General features: G+C 39.1%; 1 protein-coding gene across 2 annotated transcripts; it reads left to right on the forward strand.

Moving 5' to 3' along the window:
* The first annotated feature begins 261 nt into the window (after window positions 1-261).
* Window positions 262-19,351, forward strand: LOC104604546 (serine/threonine protein phosphatase 2A 57 kDa regulatory subunit B' beta isoform). Of its 2 annotated transcripts, XM_010268926.3 has the most exons (3): window positions 492-719; window positions 942-2,150; window positions 18,759-19,351. In XM_010268926.3, the coding sequence occupies exons 2-3, from the start codon at window positions 984-986 to the stop codon at window positions 19,083-19,085; spliced, it is 1,494 nt and encodes a 497-aa protein (XP_010267228.1). In that variant the 5' UTR covers window positions 492-719; window positions 942-983; the 3' UTR covers window positions 19,086-19,351. The 2 variants fall into 2 exon arrangements, with proteins under 2 accessions (XP_088746247.1, XP_010267228.1); XM_088890121.1 differs by having other exon boundaries at window positions 262-2,150.
* The last annotated feature ends 1,151 nt before the right edge of the window (window positions 19,352-20,502 follow it).

The following is a 20,502-nucleotide window of genomic DNA, read 5'->3' on the forward strand; positions in this document are numbered from 1 at the left end:
ATTTTCTCAACTCCAATCATGATTCCATCCATGAGTCATGACGTGGTGGGTGGTTGAGTGCTTCAAAATTTCAGTCTCTCTTGACCATGTCTTCGTCTTCACTACTATGACCAAATTACCACATTACCCATATCCATTGTTGATTATGAAGTGGGGCCCTCATCCTCTCTGTGTTCATGGATAAATTCGAGGGCCAATTCGTCATTAAAAATAAATAATGTCAATATAAATACAGAGATGTACAGACTTCTCTGTTTTTCTGATGTTCCAAGGAACTCGTAACCCGCGAACACAGGGGCTATATTTATTTTATTTTTCAATTTTCACCCAAAAAAATACAAAATAAGAATTAAGAAACTGGAAAATATTATCTGATCTGATGATATGAATTATGATTATGATATACCTTCATAATTGAAAGCTATTTTGGATTTTGGGTTTTTTTTTCTTACTTTGTTTAGAAATTAGAATTTTCTCATTTTTAACACTCCGCGGTCTTCTCTCTGCTTTGTCTTCCTCCTTTCTCTCGTTGGTTCTCTCGCTCGGTCACTCTGCTCGATTGATCGATCGATCGGTCGTTCGTTACGAATTCATGAATTGAGTGTCGGATTCCCTCCTCGATTGTTCGGTTGGGTTGCATTTCCGGCAATCTGCTACAGATGGTGTCGGTGTTTCCGTTTCTCGGTGGTCGGATTTCTCGTCGTTTTGATTTAAATACGGTACCTCTTGCTTTCTTCCCCCAGTTTATGTTCTTAAGTGCGCGTGTTTTTGATTTCTATAAAATCTTGTTCAGACCTTAGAAGGAGAATGAAAACAACATATTTTGCAGACCGTAGGGTTGTTTTCTTGCCAATGCTTTTCAATTATTAGCGATCTTCGTTCCAATTTCGATCATCTAAGGTTTTGTTTTCTTGTTGAACCAATTGGACGTTATTTATCAGAAGAAGATCTAGGATTAGGGTTTGTAATAATAGAGAGGAGAAATGTTTAACAAAATCATAAAGCGTGGCCATCGAAAGGTCCCCAAGTCTGATACCAATGAGGTATTTGGTCGGAAGTCTGGATCGAACATTACCGTAAATCATGCTTCTCGAACTACCGTTGCGTCTTCTGTTGCCAATTCTCAGCAACCGGCAGGAGGTGCTGCAAATACTGGTGCCGGGCCAGAGCGGAGCAATCTCCACGCCGCAGTCATGGAGATACTTCCGGTCTTCAAAGATGTTCCCGTATCTGAACGCCAGAATTTGTTTATACGCAAGCTGAAGATTTGTTGCATCCTCTTTGATTTCTCTGATACTTTAAAATCAGTTCGGGAGAAGGAGATGAAGCGTCAGACACTAATTGAGCTTGTAGAATTCATGCAATCAGGTTCTGGCAAGATTACTGAGGCGGTTCAGGAAGAATTGATTAGGATGGTTTCCGTCAATATTTTTCGTTGCCTACCTCCAGCTGCATATGAGAACACCGGAGCTGAAAATCAAGATCCAGAAGAAGAGGAACCTTATCTCGAGCCTTCGTGGCCTCACTTGCAGATTGTGTACGAGCTGCTTCTTAGGTATGTTGTGTCGTCCGAAACTGATACTAAGATTGCAAAGCGATACATAGATCATTCCTTTGTTTTGAAACTCTTGGATCTGTTTGATTCTGAGGATCCCCGTGAGCGGGAGTACTTGAAAACCATTCTTCATCGAATTTATGGGAAGTTCATGGTGCACCGCCCATTTATAAGGAAAGCAATAAACAATATCTTTTACCGCTTTATTTTCGAGACAGAGAGACATAGTGGAATTGGCGAGCTATTGGAGATTCTTGGAAGCATAATAAATGGATTTGCCCTGCCAATGAAGGAGGAACATAAGCTGTTCCTTGTTCGGGCCCTTATCCCACTCCACAAGCCTAAACAAGTTTCCTTGTATCACCAGCAGCTGTCATACTGCATTACACAGTTTGTTGAAAAGGATTACAAACTAGCAGATACCGTTATAAGGGGTCTGCTGAAGTACTGGCCGGTCACCAACTGCCAAAAGGAGGTCCTCTTTCTTGGAGAACTAGAAGAGGTGTTGGAGTTTACACAACTTGCAGAGTTCCAGCGTTGCATGGTTCCTCTTTTTAGACAGATTGGACGCTGCCTCAATAGCTCTCATTTCCAGGTTTGAGTTGCATATATTTTTATTTTATTTATCAAATCCCATGGTTTACAATTCATTGAAATAGTAGATTACTAGAGTTCATCATTTGGTAACACAAGAAAAGATTCTGGTTGTTTAGATGAGATGCCTAGAAAATCAGGATTAGTTTGTTACTAACAAGGTAATACCTTGATATGGATGTACTATATTAAATTGCTTGGTTTAGCAGTTGCTGTGGAGCCTGAGGTACCAAATTCTTTGGTTAAACAATCATTATGAACATTCAAAAGATGATTTTATGCCTTTTGTTTTCTACCTCCAAATGACTTGGGTTATCTTCATCATGATTTATGTGCTCTCTTCCATATTTCATTTATTTATGCCCTTACCGTGCTGATTTTCATTTCCCTTTTCTGTTATTATATTGCGTGCTTTTTATTCCAATGTCAAGTTATTTTTATTAGCAAGGATATATACTGCTAAGGAAGAACATTTAGCTCTTCCCTTTAAAGCAATTGAACCTTGAAATACTTTAACTTTGTTTTCACATGTATGAGATGGTATGATATATTGATGGGCTTTGCCATAGAGTTATGCAGCTCTGTTGGTAATTGGTAGTATAAGTTGAATCATAAATTTAACTACTTTATAAAATATCTACTACAATTATATGTGTTAGTTGGCAACATCTAGATATAGGTTTTTGCAGTAGTTTTTTCACCCCTCCTGTTCATGACCTCACAATTGGTAAATGTGACACCTTTGTTTGAATATGGTGTACATGGTGCTTCCTTGGATTGTTTCTATTGTGCAGATAAGTTCATATGGATACTTCTCTGTGTTTGTTCTGGTATGACTTGGTTTTCAGAAATTTCCAATCTAAAGATTGATGGATTAAGATTAACTGAAAAAGAAAAATGAAAACAAAATGTCTCCTTTTTCCTATTGGTGTATTGGGACATTCAAACAGATTTAAGTTATTGGTATATGCCACTTGCTAGTCAGATATATTACAACTGGATCAATTAGGTATAAAATGCTGGTTAGGTTCGAATAAGGTGTTGAATTCCCTGGTCAAGTTTTCAAATGATCATCTACATAATGGGCATGGTTTGGTGTTTTTGTTTCCAAAACGGATATGTATATATGTATTCAGTGCCTTATCTAAAACAAAAGTCATTAACTTTACAACCTGTAGTTAACGATCACAACACAGATAGGGCGTACTTATGCATGGATTTTTTTTATCTCTAAATTTCAGGGGTGATCATGGGCCAAGCTGGGCTTATGGGCCTACAATTTTAAATATTTGATATATATGTTAACTATATAATAATATATTACAATGTGATATACATAATATATATTATATTTATATTATACTATATATTTATGTAATATAAATGTTATACTATATATATGATAATATATACTAATTATATATACATATATAATTCTGGGCCTGGACAGAACACCTAGGACCAAACCAACTGACCAAGTCCAACATTTGTGGGCTGGTCTGGGCTAGGAATGATCACCCTACCAAATTCCCAACTGTATTTGTCAAAAACTACTTTACCATTTTTTTTGTGTTTTCTGCTGCTATTATTATCATGATGATGCTGATTTTTGTACTTTATTTATCCATGAAAGTGTTTTTTTGATTGAACATAATTGTGCAAGTATGGGAATAATTATATCTAAACTGTATCTCAGTTGCGAATGTCAATTCTCTAGCCACTACCTACTAGAGTTGGGAAAAATTAGGTTAAGGGATTGTTCTTGGGAGACAAACAAGGATCAAATTCTCATTGCCAATGAATGTGTCAAGTATAGGAGGCAAAAGGAAAAGGGGTTGGTTTGTAAATTGGACTTGGAAAAAGCTTATGACATGGTGGATTGGGACTTTCTTCTAGAAATTCTCAATTGTAGGTGCTTTGGAGAAAGGTGGTGTAGATGGGTAAAGGGTTGTATCTTCTTGTGTTACTTTCCCATTTTGGTGAATGAAGTAGCTTTTCCTGCTAAAAGGGGCCTAAGACAAAGAGATCCTTTCTCACCCTTACTCTTACTCTAGTAGTTGGTGTTCTGGGTGATCTGATCTCAAGGGTGGATGCTGATAATCTGATTAGAGGTTGGAGAGATGGGAGGGAGGAAGTGGTCACACATGACACATCTTCAGTTTGCAGATGATATTATATTGTTTTGTGAAGGGGAAGATGAAAGCTATCTTTTTTTTTGGTCAGTAACAAAAAACTTTCATTAATTAAGAAAAAGGTTTCAATACAAAGGTGGGGGAGGACTCTCTTACCTCAAGAGCTCATGAATCTTAAGAGATTAGTGCACCACTCTAAAAGAATATCCAGCCTTAAAAGTAAACTGGGGCAAGAGTTGTGTGGAAGGAGTGAATTTAGGGAGGGGAGAGGTGGATAGGCTAGGAAGAGTTTTGGGATGTGGAGTAGGGGAATGGCCATTGCAATATTTGGGACTACCATTGGGAGGAAATACTAATGCAAATAGCTTCTGGTACCTAGTGATTGAAAGATTTACTAAGAGGCTGGCAAATTGGAAAAGAAACTATATTTTTTTGGGGGGTAGGATAACTCTGATCAAATTTACGTTGGCCAATTTACCAGTTTATTTCCTATCTACCTCCAAAATACTAGTAAAAGTAGCAAACCAACTGGGGGACACCAAGAAGGATCATCTAGTGAAGTGGGAGATAGTTTCCAAGACTAGAGATGATGGAGGCCTAGGTTAGTATAGGTAATATCAGATTGAGAAATACAACCTTGTTGGGGAAATGGTTGTGGAGGCTGCCATTGGAACAAGATAGACTACGGTATAGAGTGATTGTTGGCAGACAATGGTTGGGATGCAGGTCCCGACCCTAGGGCTTCTCATTGCTCTCCTTGAAAGCTATTCATGGTATATTGCCCACTATGCTTCCTTTTATCAAATATGATGCATGTGTTGATAAGGTGATAACAAAGTGTTGTTCTAGGAAGATGCTTGGGTCAGAGAGAGTTCTCTTAGGCTATGTTTGGTTTGAAGGAAAAGGTAGGGAAAGGAAGGGAAAGGTAGGGAAACCCATACAAGATCTGTAAAGGTTTCCCTACCTTTCCTTTCCTTTCCCTACTTTTTCCTTCAAACCAAACACAGCCTTAGAGATAGGTTCCCTTCCATTTACTCTATCTCAGAAAACAAAAGAAAAGTGATCTCCTTGGTTTTTCACTATAAAGGTTATTCACTGGTTGAAAACAATGGATGTGTTTAAAGACTTCTTAGTTGAAGATATATATAGGAACTAGGGTGTTGTGGCAAATACAAATTCTCTTAAACATGTGACACAAGAACTTTGGTCCCCACCAATACAAAATAGGGTGAAGTTGAGCTTTGATGATAGTTCTATACACAACCTAGGACCCTTGGGTATAGGGGGTGTTTTCAAAGATGGAGAAGGCAAAATTTTAGCATTATTCTTGGGCCCAATAGGAGAGACTCTTTGAGAGCAAAAATTGTGTCATAGCCATTACTACAAGGTGTAAGATACGCTAAGCAGTTGGGACTACAACAAATCGAAATAGAAGGGGATTCGAAGTTGGTAATGGATGGTTGCAGTTGGGTAGTTTTGGAGCATGGACATAGAGACAATGTTTAGAGAACCAGACCAGGCATAGAACTGGAAAAGGGAGAAGTTCATAGGTCAGAGGTTTAATTGGGATTGGTCAATGAATCCACTCTAAAATTATACATATATAAATGTATTTATGCAAATATATACATATATTTATGTATATATGTAAATATGTATGCAACATTTGCATATATACTCATATGTATGTATAAATATATATAGTTGGCCTGGGCTCGAGCTACCTAAGGGCTAGGCCCAAGCCCGGCTCGAAAAATAAAAAGCCCGACTTCTTGGGCCCGAGCCCAGCCCGAGGATTGAAAATCCAAGCCCAATCGGTGTAAAATTTCAGGTTGGGCCAGTTCAGGCTCAAGCTGGGCCCACCCAAGTTGCACCCCTAGATCCAACCTGCAAACCCAACCAGGCCCAACCCAAAAAAAGCGGATTAGGTCTCCTATCTATTTACTCAAGCTAGAAGGCAAAATGACCCAACTCGAGGTCACAGTCACCTATTTTCAAACTGGCATTGACCTGGATGGTCAAACCATTCAACCATTTGAACCAGATGTCTAAACCCGTATTTTTGGTAAAAAAACATTGAGTTGGTAAAAAACCAACTGACATGGGTGGTTGAACCATCACCCTAACCTGAATATTTAGTTGGAATATATACAAAAAGATGAAACAGGCTGATTCTTGAAGTTAGAAAGGGCATAAAGTGAGGGAAATTGGTGTTTCAAAGGGGAATCCCTGAGCAACAAAGTTAGAAACAACATATTTGGATGTGTGTCTTTTCCTACCTTTGAAGTTTGAAGCCACCCATTACAGAAATTTACACCAAGAAATTTCCACAATCATTTGTTTTGATGCTTGAAAGTCCAAACCATCCTTCTGCCTTGAATTTAGACGTTGGCATTCCCATTGCTCATCATAAGGGTAAGAGATCTTGCACTGACCATCCTATTAGCTACTTTGTATCCCATGGATCATTATCTCCTACGTATGCTTGGGAAAATCTATGATACCAGAAAGACATGGTATCGGAAAAGATTTGATCAATCAAAGCACCCCTGTGAATTTAATATATACCACCTGATTGATCACCTCTTTAATGATACCGGTTGATTGGCTGTAAGTTTTTCTAGTATGATGTCTCTCTGGTGTCATAGTCAAACCCCTTATACTTTTATCTCATTCTTGCCAACCATTTCTCTTCCAAAGTTTTTATAGGAAGCCATATTTGATTAGGTGGAGGATGGCCATGGAAGAAGAAATGTTGGCTTTGTACCAAAATGAGGAAAGGAATTTGGTTTCTCTTAGGGCTGAGATTCTCGCAGCCCTAGAAGGTATCCAAAGAGCAAGGGAGTTGAACATCAGATGTTTGGTTCTTGAAGGTGACTCGGAGGTGGTAATTAGGTGGCTAAAGGGGGGAGGCAGCGGATTATGGAGTTATAACAATGAGAAGAATAAATTTAACTGGCTGAGTAGGGATATTGTGGTTCATTACAACTGGGTGAAAAGGACTGCTAATTCTTTTGCTGATGGGTTAGCAAAGCAAGGGGTGGATAGGGTTTCGACTTTTTGGGCTAATTTTTGAATTTTCCTTGTATTCTTTGGTGGGGAGTTAAGTCTTTTTTCCTCCCCTTTGTATCTAAGCCTCACATAGTTTCATATCTTTAATAAAGTTTCTTGTTATTGATAAAAAAAAAATTCAGTTTCTCTTCTAGCAAGAAATTAGTGGGATGTTGTTAGGTGTAAATTGTGAAATTCAAACCTGTTGGTATTGTGGAAGGTCTTAAAGCAAGACTTGTTGCTAAAGGTTTCAGATAAACCAATGGCATAGACTTTGGCGAAACCTATTCTCCAATTTCTAAGATCACTTTGTTTTGGATTGTTATCTCTTTAGCTGCTACTTAGCATTGGCCGTTGCATCATTTAGAGGTTAAAAAAGCATTTCTTCATGGTGACTTCACAAAGGAAGTATATATGGACCAACCAACTAGGTTCGTTGCTCAGGGGAAATTGAATAATGGTTTGTAGCTTGAATAAAGTATTCTATAAGCTTAAGTAGTCACCACAAACCTAGTTTGGGAATCTTAATGATGCAATTACTAAGTTTGGTGTTATTTATCAAAAAAAAAAAATTGAGTTTGGCCTACATAGGTTTCATTCAGATTATTCATTTTAATGATGCAATTAAAATCTCTAATGCGGGCAATATCTTTCTAGTTGTTTATGTGGATGATATTGTGATAAGGAGTGATTCAAAGCATTAATGATTCGAAGCTGTCCTTACAAGAGAAATTCCTTACTAAAGATTTGGGCAAGCTACAATATTTCTTGGGGATGGAAATCATGAGGCTAGTTATAGAGGTATCTATGTCACAATGCAAATACATGCTGGATTTGCTTGGGGAGATAAATATGATTGGTGTAAACTAGTAGCTATGCCTATCGATCCAAATTCTAAGCTTGCATCAAATCAGGGGGAATGAGTATATGATCTGGGCCAATATAGGATACCTGTTGGAAGGCTCAATTAGCTAACTATTACTCGTCTTAACATATTTTTTTATGATATTTGAAAAGGTCACCAAGTCTGGAAGTTATTTATAGAAATCATGGTTTGTGGACGCTTAATTGTGTTGTTTTTCATGGATGCAAACTAGGATGGCTCACTTGTAGATCATCAGTCTATGGCAGAATATTGCACATTCCTAGGTAGGGATCTAATCTCTTGGGAGAGCAAGGAGCAGAATGTAGTGGCCAAATTTAGTGCTGAAACAAAGTATAGGGCTACGAGTCATATTATAGGGAAGCTCTTATGGCTTAAGAGTCTATTTGAAGAGATAGAGATCACAGTGAAAATTCCTATGCATCTTCATAGTGGCAATTAGGCCTTGACGGACCAGTTTCCCTCCTTGTATGCCCTGTCTGATCTGAAGAATGAACCCATATCTAGGGGTGATCATGGGTCGGGCCCGGGCCAGGTTTAGCACCTATGTTAAGTGCTTTAACCTAGGTTTGGGCCCGGCCCAGCTTGCACCCCAGGCCTAGTTTCAAGCCCAATCCTGGCCCTGCATGGGCCCGGGCCGGGCTTACGAGCTTTTTGGGCCTACGATATCCAATAATAAAAATTTAATTATTTAAAAATTTAAATTAAATTAAATTAAATGTAATATATGTAAAAAATATGGCACAAGCCCAAGGTAAATTGGGCTTGGCTAAGCTTTGGGCCTATGCACAAAAAAGGCATAGGCCTCATTTAATTATTAGAGTTGGTTTGGCTTGGCTTATCTATCCTTTTATAGATGAAGGCAAGGCCTCCATTCCCGTTCTTAAGCAATGTGGGACTTGGAACAACACTAAATTATGAGTGCTACCATTGAGTGTTTTTCCAAGTCCCACATTGCTTAGGCAATGAGAATGAAGGCCTTGTCAACTAATTAATATTTATTTATATGTTAAAACTTAAAACTTTTATATCTTATACAAAATAATAAATATGTAGTACAAATTAAAATTTACTTGTATATATATATAACATATATAATATAATGTTATAATAAATATTTAAAAATATATTATATTATATTATATTGTGGGCTGGGCTGGGCTTAAAGTGTTGGGCCCAATCTCGGCCCAAAATTTTTTGGGCTCGATGCAGTCTCGAGCTGAGTTGGGCTTGCACACAAAAACTTGGGCCCAGGCTTGGAAATTTGCGGGCTAGGCCGGGCTGAGCCAAGAATGATCACCCTTACCCATCTCTTCTTTCCTTGTGCCTTCATATTCATCTTTCGGGTTTGGGTGAAACTTGGGCTTGAGAAGGGCTGTTAAGGACACAGAACTCGGATGTACTTTGAACTTGTTAACCATTCTTGAAAATGCATTCTTTGAAACCTTATCTCAACCTCTTGTCTCTAGTGGTATGTCCTTCCCTATTAAAGAGGTTTGGAGCAAGTCCATTCCTCCTCGGGTTGGTATTTTTTTGTTGGGAGACATTCCTAGAAAGAATTAATACAGGTGACATTCTTCAAAGAAAGAGACCCAATTCTTATTTATCCCCGCATAGGTGTACTCTCTACAAAGTTGATGGGGAAACTGGTTAGCACCTTGTTAAAATAATGTTAAAATAATTTAGTTGCTGATGTTAGGGCTTGTTTGGATAATTAAAGTGTTTTTTTATTTCGTTTTTTCTTTCTGTTATGTCTGCTTTTGTACTCAGGGGCACAAGGGTCTTTTCCCTTGTTATTTCTGCCGCCCTATATATATTAAAATAAAGGTTGGCGCCACCAGCACTGTTACATTGCAAAACCCTTCTTTCTTCCCTCCTCTCTTCTCTTCTCTTCTTCTCCTCTTCTCTTCCTCTTATTTCTGGCCGGTCATACTGTCAAGATGGTATCAGAGCGGGAATACTGATTAAAGAGAGCAGATCGAACAACTGTACTAAGAGAATAGATCGAACAGACTAGCAGAACCTGGGCGGATCAGAAATCTGATTTGGGATTGAAAAAACAGCTACAACTGGTACAATTCTCCCTGTTTTTCTCTTCTTTACCCTCCTTGGTCATGTGTCGAGTGGAAACCCTATGAGTCTGGGCGGTTGAATGCTGTCGAATCAGTGTACCCCCTATTTTTTTGGATCGTGTGATCCTGTTCATGTGTTAAGACAACTATAGGTCAAGGATGACCTATCTTCTCAATGGTTTGATTTGACTATAAGTAAGAAGGATCTCTCCTGCTGATTAGTGGCTGTTAGACATTCTGGAATTCTGGTAGGTTGGGACTGTTAAAACTATACAGGTCTAAAATCTACCGAATAGTACCTCTGTTTTGTCCGGAATTTGGTACTGTTTGTGCTCAACCTGGTTGTTAAACCCAAGTGTGTGGGTGTGAACTGAGTGGAGCATTGTTTTGTGGAGTAAGGAGGGGTCCTAAGTCCGGTGTTTGGGACTGATTTACTGTTTGACCACGTCGACTGAGAATTCTGCTACTTTAGAGATTTCAGGGAGCCACAATGGAGTGAGTGGGGGAATGGATATGAGCTTTCCCATGGCTGTTATTCCCTTTGATGGTCTGAAATACCTTGAGTGGTCTAGGGGAATAAAACTCTACATCATTGCTAGGGGGAAAATATGATACATCAATGGGAGAGTGAAGGAACCGAAGTATGGAAGTGTTGAGCATGATAGGTGGAACCAAGAGAATAGTATGGTGATGTCTTGGCTCTTGGTTTCAATACTGCCACAAGTAAGGAAGACTTTTATGTGGGCTGAAACTGCTTGTGAGATATGGGAACAAGCGAAGTTCACCTATTCAGAGCAGAGACACTATGCCAAAATATATCGACTACAAGCTGAATCTTCTACTTGCAAGCAGGGGGAGAGGAGTCTCTCGATGTACTATTCTGATTTGACATCAATATGGAAAGAACTTGATTACTATCAGAATGTGAATTGGAAGTGTGATGAAGATGCAAAGGCCTATAAGTCACTTGTATCTCAGCAACGAGTGTTTGCCTTCCTCCTAGGGCTGAATCAGTCATATGAGTCCATCAGGGTGCAGATCTTGGGTAGTAAAGACTTGCCATCAGTTCAGGAGGTGTATGCCTTGGTGCAGTCAGAAGAAAGCAGAAGAAGTGTGATGAATGGTGTAGAAGGGAAGTCAGTTGCCCTAGCTGTCCGGGGAAATTCAGATACAAATGTCGGAGGTGGTTTTAAAAAGGATGACACTCAGAAAAAATCAGATGATAAGAGCAAGCTTTGGTGCACTCACTGCCAGAAGACACGACACACAAAAGATACATGTTGGGTCCTCCATGGGCACAGGATTTGGGTAAGAAGTCAGCACCTGATCAGGGCAAGAAACCAGGCCAGCAGAATAAAAAAAGGTATAACTCAGCTAATATGGCATCGACAGAGACTAGTCCTTCAATAACTCAGGAGAGACATCCCAGTTCTGACCCTAAGGAAGATATTATCAACTCCTTCCATGAACATTTGGAATTGTATGGTAGGACTCTCCGCCAGATGGATTCTGGGCCTACTCCTATCTTGTTTGCGTCTACATCAGGTAATGCTACAACCTTCCATGTGTCATCTCATACTACTGATTCTCCTTGGATTATTGACTCCGGAGCCTCAAATCACATGACCGATAAGTCTACTTTGTTTCAGACATATAACCTTCTCTTTGGGAGAGATAAGGTAAGACTGGTTGATGGTTCTTTTTCTACCATAGCTGGTCGAGGCACCATACTATCCCACTTGGCCTTACTCTTCCTAATGTACTGCACGTTCCGAAATTACCTATTAATTTGCTGTCTATTAGTAGTCTGACTCACTCCTTGAACTTCTCAATCACTTTTTTTCCGTCTTCATGTGTGTTTTAGGATTTGACCTCGGGGAAGACAATTGGTAGAGGAAGCACGGTGGATGGTCTCTACGTGTTGGAGAATAATGCTGGTCTAGTGGCAACAGAGTCCACGAGTTCGTTAAGTGAGAGTCAAGTCTATTTATGGCATAGTCGTTTAGGTCATCTTTCTTTTGAGTCGTTAAAAGTTATGTTCCCAAAGTTGTTTGAGTCCTTGTCAGTGAGTCAGTTACAGTGTCAAACTTGTCAGTTGAGTAAGCATTGTAGAAGTTCTTTACCTTTATGAAATAAAAGATATGAATTTCCATTTTATATTGTTTATTCTGATGTTTGGGGCCCTGTTACTCTACCTACTGCAGCTGGCTATAAGTACTTTATTACTTTGATTGATGATTATTCTAGATACACTTTGGTTTACCCTATGCGATCTTGAGATGAAGTGCCACAAATTGTGAAAGATTTTCAACGCATGGTGTTCACTCAGTTCCAAAAGGAAATCCCTTCCAGTCGGACAATGCAAAGGAATATTTTCATAGTGATCTCACGAAGTTTTTTGCTTCGAGTGGGTCACTTCAGCGAAGCTCTTGTGCCAGGACACCCCAACAAAATGGCGTGGCTGAACGGAAGAACCGTCACCTTCTCGAAGTTGCTTGTGGCTTGTTGATTCATATGAATGTGCCAAAACAATTCTAGATGGATGCAGTCTTGTGTGCGACATATATCATCAATTGCATGCCCTCTCGGCTACTAGAGTATAAGGCCCCACATCAGCTCTTGTTCCCTATAGCCCCGCTATCCACCATTCTGATGCGTGTTTTTGGGTGTCGTTGTTTTGTCCATAACCTGTCCCCTACTCGTGGTAAGCTTGATCCTCGAGCTATTCCTTGTGTTTTTCTTGGTTACCCTTTATCTCAAAAGGGGTATCGTTGCTATGATCCCATTGCTCACAAGTACTATGTTTCCATTGATGTCTCATTCTTTGAGAATCAACATTTTTTCTCGGTTTCTCCTCAGGGGGAGAGTAGGGTTGAGGAGAAACAGGCGACGACTCAAATTCAACTACCTCCTTTACTCGATCCTCCTCCATTCCGAGTTTTTCATCGTCGCCATAAGAGCCAGCAAAGTTCAAGAGTCGTGGAGCCTGACACTATGCAAGCAACATCATTGGATTCACCCGAGGCAGATCCGTCTCATCAGTCAGGTACACTTGCTCCCATTGATATATTTGCTCCTTTAAATGTTGATTCACCTGTCACCACTGATCTTAATATTCCTATTGCTAAGAGAAAGGGTGTTAGATCTTGTACCACTAATCATCCTATCTCTAATTTTGTGTCCTATGAGCTTGTTTCGTCTTCGTACCGTGCCTTTCTCTCTTCTGTGGATAGTGTCCCCGTTCCTAAGACTGTGGCAGAAGCTTTGTCAAAACCTGAATGGACAGATGCAATGCAGGAAGAAATTGATGCCTTGCACAAAAATGGCACTTGGGAGTTGGTAGACCTTCTTGAAGGGAAGGAACCAGTGGGGTGCAAGTGGGTGTTCACAGTGAAACACAAGGCTGATGGAACTGTTGAAAGGTACAAGGCTAGACTGGTAGCAAGAGGCTTCACACATGTATATGGAGTGGATTATGTAGAGATTTTTGCTCCAGTAGCCAAGATGAACTCTATCAGGATTCTTCTTTCCTTGGCAGCAAATATTGACTGGGATCTTCACCAATTGGACATCAAAAATGCCTTCTTGAATGGTGGTTTGGAAGAGGAAGTGTACATGACCCAATCCCCAGGGTTCTGTGCCAAAGGCAATGAACAAAAGGTGTGCAGGTTAAAAAAATCCCTATATGGGTTGAAACAATCACCTCGGGCTTGGTTTAGTAAGTTCCATTTAGCAGTTCAACAGATGGGATTCAAACAATGCCAGTCATATCATACTCTGTTTGTGAAAAGAGGTGAAGGTAAAATTGTAGCTCTTATTGTGTATGTGGATGACATAGTGATCACAGGAGATTGGGAGGTTGAAATCCAAAGACTGAAAAAATTCTTAGCCACTAAATTTGAGGTGAAGGATCTAGGCTCCTTACGATACTTCTTGGAATTGAAGTTGCCTGCTCTCACAAGGGCATCTTTATTTCCCAACGGAAGTATGTATTAGATCTACTAGAAGATACAGGCAAGTTGGGGGTAAAACCATTTGATTCACCTATTGAACCTAATCACCATCTGGGAGACAATCAGGGAGAGTTTTTGAAAGATGTAAAGATGTTCCAAAGACTCGTGGGGAGACTTTTGTATTTGTCTATGACCAGGCCTGATATTGCCTATGCAGTGGGTGTCCTTAGTCAATTCATGCACAACCCTAGGACAACTCACTTTGAGGCTGCAAAGAGGATCTTGAGATATCTCAAGAAGTTTCCTGGAGCTGGTTTGTTGTTCCAGAAACACAGTCACTTAAAAGTGGAAGCATATACTGATGCAGATTGGACTGGAGCAGTCAATGACCGAAAGTCTACCAGTGGGTATTGTGCCTTTGTAGGAGGAAACCTTGTCACTTGGAGAAGCAAAAAACAAAGTGTGGTGGCTAGATCCAGTGCTGAAGCAGAGTATAGAGCGATGGCTCATGGGGTTGCGGAAATCATGTGGATAAGAAATCTGTTAGGTGAACTGGGTTTCGCAGTAAGCAATCCTATGTCACTCTATTGTGACAATAAAGCTGCCATCAATATTGCTGCTAATCCAGTTCTGCATGACAGGACGAAACACATTGAAGTGGACAAGCATTTTATTAGAGAGAAACTTGAAAGTGGATAAGTGTGTACACCATATGTCAACTCAGAAGAACAACTTGCAGATATCTTCACCAAAGGTCTCCATCATGTGCGGCACAAAGATTTGTGTGACAAATTGGGCATGATTGAAATCTATGCTCCAACTTGAGGGGGAGTGTTAAAATAATGTTAAAATAATTTAGTTGCTGATGTTAGGGCCTGTTTGGATAATTAAAGTGTTTTTTTATTTCGTTTTTTCTTTCTGTTATGTCTGTTATTGTACTCAGGGGCACAAGGGTCTTTTCCCTTGTTATTTCTGCCGCCCTATATATATTAAAATAAAGGCTGGCGCCGCCAGCACTGTTACATTGCAAAACCCTTCTTTCTTCCCTCTCTTCTCTTCTCTTCTTCTCCTCTTCTCTTCCTCTTATTTCTGGCCGGCCATACTATCAAGACACCTATTGGTTTCTTGCTTGTTTGCTAGAACTATTTGGGAATGGGTATTTTCCCTTTTTGGGTGTACTTGGACCCCCCCCCCCCCAATATGCAAAGTCTATTCTCCCCTTCTCCTTCTTATTTTAGCTGGCCAATGAAAAGAGAACCATTGGCTTAAATCCCTGAACCTATTCACAGATTTCTCCATGGATGAGTTGATGAGAAATTGGAAAGAAATAGCTAACTATACCTAGGTTAAAAGGGTTCCTAGTCCCTCTTGGACCTCTCCGCTTAAGGAACCTAGGACTATCTGGTATAGGGGGAGTGTTCAGGAATGAGAAAGGGCTTATTCTAGCCATGTTCTGGCCCTATTGGGGAAGGAGGCTCTCTTAGGGCTGAGATCCTTGCAGCTCTGGAAGGTGCCCAAAGAGCAAGGGAGTTGAACATCAGAAGTTTGGTTATTGAAGGTGACTCAAAGGTGGTGGTGAGATGGCTAAAGGAAGACAACAATGGTATATTGAATTACAGCAATGAAAGGAAAAAAATTAAGTCGGTGACTAGGGACATTGATGTGAAAGTGAAACACAGTTGAGTAAAGAGAACTGCTAACTCACTCGCTGATGGATTAGCCAAGCAAGGGGTGAATAGGGGTTCTTTATTTTGGGCTCATTTCTAATCTTGTATCCTTGGTATTTTGCTGGTGGGGGAGTTAAGACAGTTTACCTTCCCCCCTCTCTTGTAATTAAAGTTTCATAGGCTTAATAAAATTTGTTGTTACTGATCTATCTATCTATCTATCTATCTATCTATCTATCTATCTATCTATCTATATATATATAGATATCAAGGTTCAAAATATCGTTACGTATTGGCCCGTATCAGAGCTTTCCTGATACGCCCCTAGGGGGTGTATTGGGTCAGGCCATGGTTCAGAGGGTAGCCGGGACTTAAATCGACCCCTCTGAACCAGTTTTAAAAAGAAAAATAAATAAAACATAAAAAAAGCACCAATATATCGATATTTATAACCTCGACATATATATATATATATATATATATATATTATAGTGACAATTAGGCCTCTATGCATATTGCATCAAATCCTATGTTTCTTGAGAGAACAAAACACATCAAAGTTGATTAATTTTTGTTTGAGAAAATATTCAAAACTATGATATAAATACACTACTTGTGAAGATGGATGATTAGCTGGTAGATTTGTTTGTTAAGGCATTACATTGACTCCATATTAATTTCATTATTAGCTCTGGGTCTATATGACATATATACACTAGCTTGAGGGGGAGTGTTGAGAGACATGTAAAAATTATGCTAGTTACATGGTTATAGGTGGCAGGATAGTTTAGACATTTCTCCTCTATTAATAATGACACTCTGAGTCTTTATTTTTTACTTGACAAGTGTGGGATAGTGGATATATATTCAAGGGCAAAGAGGTAAAACCCCACTAATATGTACAATGAGACTTATGATAAGTGGCAAAACTGATGCCTCACGGCACATTAAGTAGAGCGATACGCCCTTGTGAGGCCAAAGAGAGATTCATGGGAACTCGCAATAGTAATCAAACCTTGTGTGGCTAAATTAATTTAACCTTGCGAGTCAAGTCCCATGAGGAACCTCACAAGGCAAGATTAATTTGACCTCATGAGGCAAGACTAATCCGACCTTGCAAACCAAGCCTCATGAGGCAAGCCTGATCAAAACTCGTGAGACTATATCAGGAGTACAAAGTGCAAAGGTAGTTCTGAGGGTGTGAGACACATGATTAGTGCCCTAGGGAAACCACGACTAGTTGTACCTGAGTGTTGTACTGACACATGTCACCCTTAGAGAAAGCCTGAGATTGTGCTCTAAGGCTCTAATGACCTTGTGATCCTCAAGAACACACGTCCTATGGGGATTAATAGATAGGATTTGTTTCCAGACATTGCTTGAGCTGGAGAATATTCCAGAATTCTTGCTTCATGCAATGTAACCCTTTCCCTCGCTTCTATAAATAGGCAAACCATCCTCTGTGAAGGGGATCCAATCTTTGCTTTTCAAAAAAAATCTGTATGAAAACAAGGCAAAAAAAATCATTTATCAAAAAAAAACAAGGCAAAATTCAAGATTGATAGAGAAGAGAAAGCCCCCATTTGTTAAAATCATCCATAATGAGTGGGAAATTGAAATAAATATTTCTTGTACAGGGTGGGTGTATATAATGAAGATGTACTTTTGGAGTGTTGAAGTGGCAGAAAAACTGTTGGAAAATTTTTATAAATGGCTATAAGATCAGAATGTATTGTCAAACAGGATGTTCTGCAATTAAAATACTATACATGCATAGATTGAGCAAATGGTTAAATTTGAAGAAAAATCCATGGAATGATCACGGCCAGGATGTGTATATTGAGATGGATGAGTAGATTTTGAGGCTGTCATACTCCAAAGCCTTGTTTCAAATAGTTGGTGTTGCATTCCTAATCGATGACAGCCTGAGAAACTAGTGGTAACACCAGGAATTGGAAGGTTAGAACTAAATACATATATGTAGGAACCTGGAAGCCGCCCCCAATATGTGACAAGGATGTTTGCCCCTACCCCCTAGACATGTAGTTAAGATGAATGGGTATGAGTTTTGTCTTCACCAAAAAAAAGGGAATTCATGAGTTTTTGTCGATGTTATTGGTTATCCATTTGCAGTTTTTGTTAACTAGGTACTGAGTTTGATTATTACTGTTGTGTCCGTCTGTTTTGTTAACTAGGTACTGACTTTTGAGTGTTACTTTTATGTCTGTTCTGTTCCTTGTTTTTTGTGGTTATTACATTTTACTGGTAGAATAAAATTAACACCAACCGAAGATTCAAAACCAGCACCAGTGTGTGGTAAATGTTTACCATTTAATTACGGACTTTATATTAATAAACTATGAACAGTGAGTGTTTGAGGAAAATGAGGTTTCTTTTGTTTTAGTGCTTGTATTATTTGGCCAAGAAACGGTTAAAACTATGTCTCCAGTATAGACAAAAGCCACTTCTGTTCCTTTTTTTTTGTCATTGCAATTGACTGAATGTACAAAGTAGACTAAGCAAGAATTTGGTAGGCCATTGCTGCAATGGTTGCCTTCTGGTATTCCTCTTTTTTTGGACATTAACTTGAAGTTCCTCTAATCCTTTTTGATCATTTAGTGTTGAAAGCTTGTGGCACAACATTTTTCTACGAGTTCAGTTTCCCATCTCATATTGTTTTACTGATTATCAGATGTAATGGTTGCAAATTTGCAGAAAACTTAAATGTCAGTCTGCGAGTTTCTTTTTGTTCCTTTTCCTTATTTCTTAGGGTATTCCTCGTACTTATGTGTACATACCAGTACCAACTATGCTTTAAGAGTGTTTGATAAAATAAAAGTTCGCACAACAGGTGGCAGAAAGAGCCCTCTTCTTGTGGAACAATGAGCACATTGTGAGCTTGATTGCCCAGAACCGGAGTGCGATATTCCCAATTATCTTTGAGGCGCTAGAGAAGAACATGGAGAGCCATTGGAACCCGGCAGTCCATGGGCTTACAGCAAACGTGAAGAAGATGTTTCTGGAGATGGACAACGAGCTGTTTGAACAATGCGAGAGGCAGTACATTGAGAAATCGGCAAATGCCAAAGGCTTGGAAGAGCAGCGAGAATTGTTATGGAAGAGACTAGAAGCTGTTGCAGCAAAGTCTGGGGGAGAGGATATGGTTTTGGTTAGCTGATTAACTTTAGTAGGGTGAACTGAATCCCCATCCATCTAGTAGGTGATTGATGGACGGATAATGTTCACCTCATTCCATTCTAGTCGGGTTTTTAATTTTTATTCTCTTTTTGGGGGTCTCGCTTTGGAATATCAAGAAAGTGGGAGTTAGTGTAATTTAAAATTGTATCAAAATATGTGGATAATGTGCTGGAGGATTATGAATGCTTGTGAAGATTTCCACTAAATTTTTCTCCAAATGGAAGTATCAAAATTATATTCTTTTTAGTTCTCTGTGGCACTACTTTCCTCAGACTACTCTCAACTCATCAATCCCCAACCATATAAGCCAAGTGAAGCGTGAAACTGAATCAGAATTTACATTACTCGGTTTATATTTCATGCACTTACACTAGTATAAATGAAATTTGCATTAGAGACAAATAGAGCCTTGGGATATATTTAAATTATCAGTACCGTTATGTGAAAGATAATTGATAACTTATTTATTTTCTACATCTTTTTAATCAAATAATTCGAAATTTTAATGTATATTCTTATTTATTGGTTATATATAATAGTGAATAACTTATGGATTCTGAATCTAATAAATTCTTTTTATCCTAAAATGCGGGGAGGGTTTTCCATTTTTATATGTCAAGAAGGTTTGGATTCTAGAAATCCAACCTTTTCTGCTGCAGGTAGGGGAATTCGGAGGGACACCCCACAGAACATCTCCCTGGCCTCTTCGTTCATTGGAAATATCTCCCTGTGACAAGTACTTCACAATGCACAAAGGATGTGTTGTGCTCCTTGTGGAGCATGTCTTGCGGGGAGCATATTGGTTGGAGATAAAATCATGCACACACCAGGTTGGGTTATCAGTATTCACTATTTAGCATATAGGATCCACAATGAATACTGATATGTTAGATTCTATTTGTTTGAAATACAAATGTCGAACTGGAGTATTTATGTACTGTGTTTTGCGTTCGTGAGCATTTGTTTGACATATAAAAAAGCAATGATTATTAGATCAAAAATGTATTTTCTGACATTTTTGTATTCTAAAAAGAGAGCATTAATGTACCTATTTTTTTATACAACTTTGTATTCCTTTGATAATCAACTTTTTAACCAAAGTTAAGGCATTGAAGAACAAGGTAGTTGGAGAATTTAATGATGGGACCCACACTTAGCACTAATTTCAAACAAACAATATAAGTGCAAAAATGGTTTAAAATCTGAACTGTATTTGCATTCATGAACTGAAAAGAAGATAAATATGTAGTCTATTGTATACATGTTTGCGTTTGCATTGCAACCAAACGCAGCCTTAAGGGATTAGATTTGGTGCTTACAAAATTGTACTCACGCCTTTTCAGTCTTTTTCAATGGTGCAGTGCATTGGAAATGGTGTGAGCACAATTTTGTGAGGA

Source organism: Nelumbo nucifera, chromosome 6 (genome assembly GCF_055504915.1).
Source record: "Nelumbo nucifera cultivar China Antique chromosome 6, China Antique-T2T, whole genome shotgun sequence".
In the NCBI taxonomy this organism is placed as follows: Eukaryota; Viridiplantae; Streptophyta; class Magnoliopsida; order Proteales; family Nelumbonaceae; genus Nelumbo; species Nelumbo nucifera.